Consider the following 9,535-nt stretch of genomic DNA (forward strand, 5'->3'; position numbering starts at 1 on the left):
CTACATTAAAACACCTGAAATATCCTGGGAATTCATAGAATTTTTGGTTCGAAATTTAAGTATTTACTTTTAATGTTGAAGACAAACTTTAATATTAGAAAATCTGAAAAAATACGGTCCTTCCAAATAGAGATCGTTGAAAAATATAGTTTTTACTGATCATGGGGGGGGGGTGTGCATGAGCCCCCCCCCTTCTTACCCCTCTAGCTGTATGTGTTATATGGTGGGGAGTAAATCCTTCCTAAATAGCTGGGGTTATAAAAATATACAAAAGAAAGGATAATTTATATTTACACGAAAATATTCTTGGTTAAAAGTATAACTATTTGTACGCTAGGCATGTACAATCTATTATGTACATGCACAACTATCAGTATCACTAGGGATGGGCATTGTGAGCAAAATTTTTATTTGAGAATAAAGGTAATGTACACTTATTAACACATGTAAGGCTACTATATCTGGTTGCAAAGATATAAAGATTAGAAAATTAAAATTTAAGGTTGAGTATTTAGTGGCTCATTGTTAAACTTATTTTTCCAGTGAAGGAGGCAGAAATTCCCAAAGAGAACCAAATACGTCTTTTTTAGGAACAGGGAAAGCAAAATACGGTATTAAAATTGTTTTTATAAATACAGTGATAACCAGAAAACTCTGGAATAGAAAGACAACTATTAGACTCAAGGTATGACTTTAAACATGACATGAGAAAAAGCACATGTACAGTGTAATTACACTCGTGTATGCCGAGTCCATTAGTGCCTTAATCCAATCAGGGTTCAGTCATGTGTTTGTTGTTTATTCTGAACCAATAGAAATAGTATCTATCTTTTTATCTACCTCATTATCCAATCAGAGTTACGAATCATTCAATCGGCGCGATCAGTAAATGGAAATATTTACTTTAACTGAAACTATAGTGATTAGAACCATTTCAGTGATTTAATAAGATAAATGTAAAACTATTTGCTTTGAAACAACATCAAATTCATTTAAGTACTGCTATAATGTCGGGTTTCTATTCCACAGTTTTCTGGTTCTCACTGTATCTTATTGCAGCATGTCTGATAAGTATTCCCCATCCCTAGGATCCTACCTCATACATATTTAAACCTTAACAGTCCGGTATCATAACTGGAAATGAGAAAATTTTCCTTAATCCTTCCTGAAATATTATAAACAAGAACAAGAGCAAGAAATAAGAACAGGAACAAGAAAAATAACAAGAGCAGGAACAGGAACAAGAACAGGAACAAGAACAGGAACAAGAACAAGAACAATAGCAGGAACAGGAACAAGAACAAGAACAAGAACATGAACAAGAACAAGGACAAGAACAAGAACAATAACAAGAACAGGAACAAGAACAGGAACAAGAACAGGAACAAGAACAGGAACAATAACAAGAACAATAGCAGGAACAGGAACAAGAACAAGAACAAGAACATGAACAAGAACAAGGACAAGAACAAGAACAATAACAAGAGCAGGAACAGGCCGGAACAAGAACAAGAACAAGAACATGAACAAAAACAAGGTAAGAAAAGAGGTCAACATTATTTTGCTACGTTATCCGTATCATGTGAGTGTGATTTTCAAAGTTCTTCAATTTGATTTGACAAAGAAAGAAATTAGTGCTTAGGAAAAAGTCTTCAGTCGTTTGTAAAGGAGAGGGGCAGCTAAAATGGGGGGGGGGGCACTAGAGATTGTGAAAACAGATATTTACGGGGTAAACCTCAGGCCCGTAGCCATGCTCAAGGGGTCAGGTGCACCACCTTTCTACTAAAATGGGGGGTGCAACGGCGAATTTAAATATGTTGCTTGGTATAATCTTCACTTGAAATTTTTTTCATTCTGATATTGTATATAGGGTCCGAAACAATTGTATAGTAAAACTGTTTCCTCAGACCAACCAAATTAAAGTTTTCTTTGTTAAATATTTGTCCTGATTTCCTGGTAGAACTGGTTTGTTGTACTTTCGCATATATTGACAATATGTAACAATATTTAACAAATAGATAAATAAGATGTTCCAGTATTTATCAAAAATTCAATTTCTTAAAATTTTGCAGAAACTATGAACATTTTGTCCAGATAATTCAAAATTTATAAACGTGAATAGTAATATCAAAATTATCAGTATTTTCTGTCATAAAATATTATAAATAAGATAAAAACTAAAATATGAAAATTTTCTTTGTACCATACAATGATACAAAATATTAGAAAATATTCTACATAACAAAATATTTAAGCTAAAATTACTACAAAACTGCAAAAATTTTCTACACATTTTTTGCAAACCCCGGCTCCTTCACTACGTTTCACTCGTTGATTCTGGGCCCATACTTAACCACCCCTATTTGTAAAGCACCAGTTGCAAGAACAAGTTTTAAACTTAATATTAGTTTTAAAACAGCTCTAAAAATAATATTAAGAAATATCAAATACACACAAATACATCCACCCCCAACACATACACACACACACAAACAGCCAAGTTGCGCTTCAGCTCTCGTCCTTTGTGGGTTACCCTGTATACATGGTCGTCGTATATATCAATACAATAATAACTACTTTCCATTTTAATTTTTGATTTCTACCAAGCTTGCCAACAGTATTGAATAACCATGGAAACAAAGATAAGTTGTCCATTAAAAGTTTACTTGTAAACTTGTAATTTGAAGAAAGCTAGTTTGAAATTAAAACCTAATTAGAAAACTCGTCTTTATTGTATTGATATAAACGCCTGCCACTTAACATAAATGATGTTCTCGTCTAACCAAGGAAATCCCAGTTTCCCATACTGTCTAGATAGTTTGACCCTGTTTTAAAGATGATATGATGGTGGGTTGCGGAGCTGAATACAGTTCATGGATTATCCTAGAGCAGAGAGAACTCAGCAGAGCAAACCAGAGTAAACTCGACACTTGAACCAGGATTATTCCATCAACAACTCACATCTAGAACATCTTTTATTTACAGATTAACCCAGCCAACACTAGATAACACGGACCTCAAATGACGCAGTTTTATAATTTCCGGCTTTCATCTGTATCTTCTTGATACTTTATCTCGTTCATGTGTTCGGGTTCTGTTTCTTGTCTAAACCTTGAAACATCTAAAAAATCTTTAAATCCCGTAAAGTTCTTTGTATCAAGTACCTAATCACCCTCTGAGCTTACAAATAATTTTGGGCCAACAAATCTTAATAACCTACTCTGGTTAACCGGGCTCTATTTAAATTTGAAATGGGATTCGAAGCTTGGATTTATCCTAACCCTGATTTCATCCCTGCCCAGGATTCATCCAAATCCTGGATTTATCCTAACCCTGGATTCATCCCAACCCTGGATTCATCCCTACCCAGGAATCATCCTAACCCTGGATTCATCCCTACCCAGGATTCATCCAAATCGTGGATTTATCCTAACCCTGGATTCATCCTAACCTTGGATTCATCCCAACCCTGGATTTATCCTATCCCTGGATTCATCCTAAGCCAGGATTCATCCTAACCCTGGATTCATCCCTACCCAGGATTCATCCAAATCCTGGATTCATCCCAACCCTGGATTTATCCCAACCCTGTATTCATCCCCACCCTGGATTCATTCTAACCCCGAATTCATCCCATCCCTAGATTCATCCAATCCATTGATTCATCCCAACCCTGGACTCATCCTAACCCTGGATTCATCCAATCCCTGAATTCATCCCAACCCTGGATTCATCCCAACCCTGGATTCATCCCAACCCTGGATTCATCCCAACCCCCAATTCATCCCAACCCTGAATTCATCCCAACCTGTGTTCTCGGCATAGGTTTCCTAATAAAGGAGTCATTTATATTATAGTCTGTGTGTCTGCAATATGTTTTATGGTTGAAGTGGGATTATGTTTCTCCGTGTTCCCTGTATTCCCCGGCACCCTGGAGAGGGTCTTGAATCCTTTAATACCAATACATTATATATACATGATACAACCCCTTAATAGTACAGACCCGGAGTAGAGACCGTTATAACTTCTTTTTGAATTTGTTTAATATGAACTTAAAACCATTTATTTATTGGTTGGTAAATATTTTGGCGTTTCATGAATTTCAATTTTGGTCAATCTCCCAGTATTTACGATAGAAAAACTGTCTCCCTTATTGTTCGATATTTGAAATAATTCCAACACTAATGTTCCACGTTCCACGTTCCAAGTTCCTATTTATGACAGAAAGGAATTGTGTAAAAGTGACGAAATATCCTGGTATATAATTCCGAGTCCGGAGCTAAAGTCTAACCAAACCTACTCAGGCCTCATATAAGCTACACATACAGCTGAGAAAGGTAAATTAACATTTCTTAAAACTTTCACTTTTTATTTTTTCATTCATCTCATTTTTCATTCAATATTGCTTTAAAATATTATATTTTTTTCTATGTTTAAAATTTGATGTTCTACATGTAATCTTTTTAAAATATAAATGTAAATTATTGTAGAAAGCCAGTATAACTATGGGTATCCTTATCTCTACCCTAATGGACCGGTTCTTTGGTCCAATGCCTGCACGGATCTGTATGCTGGGCCTGGATGGAGCAGGGAAGACGACAATCCTGTATAAACTCAAACTAGGAGAGGTCGTCAGTACAATCCCAACTATTGGGTTTAACGTTGAGGTAAATGTTTTAACATTTTTACAGTTATGCAAGCTAAACCAAAGGTATAAGATTTTGATGGACGACGTTTGCAGAAATTGGACCTAAATTGGCATTCAGAGGGGTTCCGAATCCCAAGGAAATCATAAGTTAAAATTTATCCACCCGCGGGAGGAGGCTCACCCACTATAGCCCTCTTCCCACTATATATATATATATATATATGCACTTGGAGGCTTTAATGACCTTAAACTCTTCATATAAAAAGATTTAATGGTTTAATTGGGCCGGTTATTATTAATTATTTAGCAAATAAATAATGAAACATAAACCTGGGGAAATCACGGAAACTAAACTAAATCTGTACAGTCGTCTCTAAACTCTCATCCTTTGTGTTTAACACAGTATCAAGTATCAAATTTTGAAATGAACTCATGCCATTATTATAAATAATATATATTAATTCTTTTTTTTAACTTTTAATTGTTTAGACAGTTGTTTACAAGAATATAAGCTTCACAGTTTGGGATGTAGGCGGCCAAACTAAAATTAGGTAAAATTATTTGAGGATTTTTGTGAAAATAAGACAAAATTAATATATTTTCAAAAAACCTAAATATTATTTCTGTAAATGTTTAAAAGGTTTCAAAGCTGTAAATTTTTAAATCGTAAAAAAACAGAATCATGTTTTTTGACCAGACATGGACAAAAAAATTTCGTTTATGAAAAAAATCACATAGATTTTTCTTTAGACCTTTGTGGCAGCATTACTTTGAGAACAGTGATGCGGTGATCTACGTGGTGGACAGCTCAGATAGGCAAAGGCTGGAGGAGAGCAGAGAGGAGTTGGAGTACGTTATGAGGTAATTTTTTATCCAGTCAAAAATGTATATATATATATATATTTTTTAAATCATCACGAAAACAACTTTAATACATTTCTTGAAACTATTTCCCGACAAAAATACCATTTTTTTCTAAAAAGTTCAAATGTTTTTTCCCCACAATAAAAGGAAAGGATAGGATGAATTTTCATGAAAAAAAAGAATTTTTAATGTTTTGACTTTTTCTTAAACAACATAAACTCGAATCATATACATGGACAAGTTTAATGGAATTGAATCATATACATGGACAAGTTTAATGGAATTGAAACATATACATGGACAAGTTTAATGGAATTGAATCTTTTTTGGCACAAAGGAGTTAATTCTTCGGCATAGACTCTATTTTTCTAATCCCCAAATCTTTGAACCTGTTTGTGTAAACCTTTGTTATTTAAAATTATTTGACCAAACATAATTCTACGACATTGTGTTGCAAAGATAAAGGGAGTAGAAATTAGAGATTGTGGCAAAGTCTAAATTTCTTTCTGCAAAAGTACTGGAGCAACATTGTGGCTTTCTTCAAAATACTTGCTTAAAAAGAGAAGTCATAAAAATTTTTTTTGATTTGACGTGAGGTTGTGGATGGAGCTAAAAATAAAATTTCGGTTTGTTGAGGGATGATCGTGTTCGTGGGGCCAGCCTGCTTGTGTTCAGCAACAAGATGGATATGCCGAACAGCTGTTCAACAGCTGAGATCACAGATAAACTTGGCTTACATGCTTTCAAGGACAGAGATTGGTATATCCAGGTAAACCAGACGAAAAGGTCGATATCAATCGTAAAAAAACCTAAAGATTTTTTTATCCTTACTTTTGTAACTTTGTAGAAAAAAAGGATTGTCGTATTAAATTAATAAGACGGTTATTTTTCAAAAAAATACATTTAATTTGTTTCTTATATTGACTAGGGTGATTTTCAATAAACATTGCCTTCGTCCATGATGGGTTAATTTTTGCAGAAAAAAACTTCATTTATTTTTAATCAAAGATTCTACATATAAGATATATAAAATATGATTTTTTTTCTGGGAAATGGGTTCATGAGAACATTTCTCTGCAGAAACATCGGGTCCAATTAATAATGTTTCTTATTTGACTTCACCTAATATTTAGTGAACACTCCCTTTAATGTTTTATATTTAATATTTAGAGAACACTCCCTTTAATATTTAATATTTAGTGAACACTCCCTTTAATATTTAATATTTAGTGAACCTTCCTTTAATATTTAATATTTATTGAACACTCCTTTTAATACAAATATTTAGTGAACACTCCCTTTAATATTTGATATTTAGTGAACACTCCCTTTAATATTTAATATTTAGTGAACACTCCCTTTAATATTTAATATTTAGAGAACACTCCCTTTAATATTTAATATTTAGTGAACCTTCCGTTAATATTCAATATTTAGTGAACACTCCCTTTAATATTTAATATTTAGTGAACACTTCCTTTAATATTTAACATTTAGCCAACACTCCCTTTAATATTCAATATTTAGTGAACACTCCCTTTAATATATAATATTTAGAGAACACTCCCTTTAATATTTAATATTTAGCTAACACTCCCTTTAATATTTAACATTTAGCCAACACTCCCTTTAATATTTAATATTTAGCGAATACTCCCTTTAATATTTAATATTGAGATAACACTCCTTTTAATATTTAATATTTAGTGAACACTCCCTTTAATATTTAATATTTAGCCAAAACTCCCTTTATTATTTAATATTTAGAGAACACTCCCTTTAATATTTAATATTTAGTCTACCTGTGGTGTGAGTGGGGAGGGTATAGTGGATGGACTGGAATGGTTAGCTAACAATCTTAAGAAGAAAAACAAAATCTACAATTAACAAGATTCTTGCTCTCTTTTCCTTTACAGTTTGGACTGATCAAGATATCCATTATTTTCTCTTAGAAAATTGATTATTTTCTAATTTGAATTCCACGGTTCCATGAAATTACAATTATCATTTCTTTCCAGACAATCAAACTCTTATTTACTCAAACTTTAAAATACTCATATATATATCAAATAAATGTTAAAGAAAAATTTTTTCAGATTTTTAAAAAAATAAACTTTCATATGATAGTTAAAAACTAGAGGACAAACTATGCAAAAAATCTTGAAAATTTAATTTTAATTGTGATTTATTTTTAGCTTTTTGTGAAGCATCATTAGTCTGTGATATATGTATATATATATTTATATTTATATTATAAGATATTAACCAAGAATTCCATATTTGTTATAATGAAATAGATTAGCAATTGATAAACAAACGAAATATTTTGATGTCCCATTGGACCATTGCATGGAAAGTTCCTATTTTACAAGAACTATTAAACACAAGAATGAATAATTTACATGTTGAAGGATTCGATGATTACGTAATAACTGAAATGATAAATATGTTATGCAATGAGCAATGTCGCCTATTGTAAATAATTTTCTTTTGTAAAACTATATATTCAAAATATTTAAACAAATTTATACTACGCCATTTATATATGTATGTTTAACTTTGTGTGTGAATAAATCTTATAAAAATAATATTACGTTGAAGACGGAATCCATGGTACAACTTTCCGACCTACTCCTCGAGTTTTTAATTGTAAACCAATGATTTAGAAAAGGTTCTACTATAGAGGACGTGAGTCAGACTCTAATAAAACGCATAGATAACTTCCAGTATATATATTTCTTATAACTTATTACTAGAGGGTTCAGAACTAGAGTCAATATCGATATCGCACGTGTAGACTGTAGAGATCATATCAGTGCTAATGCCCCGTATCCGTTCTATCTCATTCTGTTGAATCTTGTGGAACTAGTTTAACGCGGCCAGGCATCGTCTTCCACACTACAATAATTTATTAATAGTTTTTCCGAAAATGGAGTTGCTAAACATTCAATGACGTATATTAAACTAGAACTTATGTTAATGTACTTTTCAGATTTTTAACTTTTATTATCAAAAATTAGGTTTAAGGTTAAGAAATAGATTTAAGGTTCAGGATAATAGATTTAGATTTGTTGAAAATGTAAATATGTTAAACCTCGAGAAGAGCAGATGTTGCATGTTGCTCAGTAATCAGAACCCTCACATCTGGTACCCCCTCCCCTCATCCTCCCTCACTATCTTTCCTTTTCTTCTCTCCTCATGCTCCCTCACTATCTTTCCTTTTCTTCTCTTCACATCCTCCCTCACTATCTTTCCTTTTCTTCTCTTCTCATCCTCCCTCACTATCTTTCCTTTTCTTCTCTTCTCATCCTCCCTCACTATCTTTCCTTTTCTTCTCTTCTCATCCTCCCTCACTATCTTTCCGTTTCTTCTCTTCTCATCCTCCCTCACTATCTTTCGTTTTCTTCTCTTCTCATCCTCCCTCTAAGGTTCGCACTTACGCACACTATCCCAATATGCCGAATTTTGAGACAGAGTCCGTGAGGATTTCTCCAGGAGTTATTAGGCGTAAGGAAGGGTGGTGTTCTTTCGGTAACATCGTCTTTGAATCTCACTTTCCTTTTCTTCTCTGCTCATCCTCCCTCACTATCTTTCCTTTTCTTCTCTGCTCATCCTCCTTCCATTTATCTTTTTCTTCTCCCCTCATTCTTCCTAACTATTTTTTCTTTCATCATCCTTCCTTCTTCCTTCCTCATTTTTATCATCTTCTTCTCACCTTCGATTTTATCATCTTTTTCTTCTAATCACCCTCTCCCGTCATCTTCGAAACCATTATATTTTTCTTCTCCATCTACTATTCTTCCTCTTTCTGAATATCCTTTTCCTTCCTCGTAATTTTCAACATTCATTTATAATCCATTTTATTACTGTTCAGCATTTCTTCTCTTTTCTTGAAAAAAGTCATTCTGTACTCTGTAAGCACCAAATATTAGATGACTTAATTTCGATCAAAGCCAGAAAATACGAGGCTGGTATGCAATCATAAATACGAATTAAATAAGACTGAGGGGATGCAAGCTGGAT

The 9,535-nt window shown here is 33.1% G+C and overlaps 1 protein-coding gene across 1 annotated transcript; it reads left to right on the top strand.

Moving 5' to 3' along the window:
- The first annotated feature begins 4,226 nt into the window (after positions 1–4,226).
- Positions 4,227–7,672, top strand: LOC111705539 (ADP-ribosylation factor). The gene is made up of 6 exons (XM_023478121.1): positions 4,227–4,337; positions 4,491–4,667; positions 5,138–5,199; positions 5,399–5,509; positions 6,149–6,281; positions 7,310–7,672. The coding sequence occupies exons 2-6, from the start codon at positions 4,506–4,508 to the stop codon at positions 7,397–7,399; spliced, it is 558 nt and encodes a 185-aa protein (XP_023333889.1). The 5' UTR covers positions 4,227–4,337; positions 4,491–4,505; the 3' UTR covers positions 7,400–7,672.
- The last annotated feature ends 1,863 nt before the right edge of the window (positions 7,673–9,535 follow it).

The sequence above is a fragment of the Eurytemora carolleeae genome, unplaced genomic scaffold (assembly GCF_000591075.1).
Source record: "Eurytemora carolleeae unplaced genomic scaffold, Eaff_2.0 scaffold660, whole genome shotgun sequence".
Lineage (NCBI taxonomy): Eukaryota > Metazoa > Arthropoda > Copepoda > Calanoida > Temoridae > Eurytemora > Eurytemora carolleeae.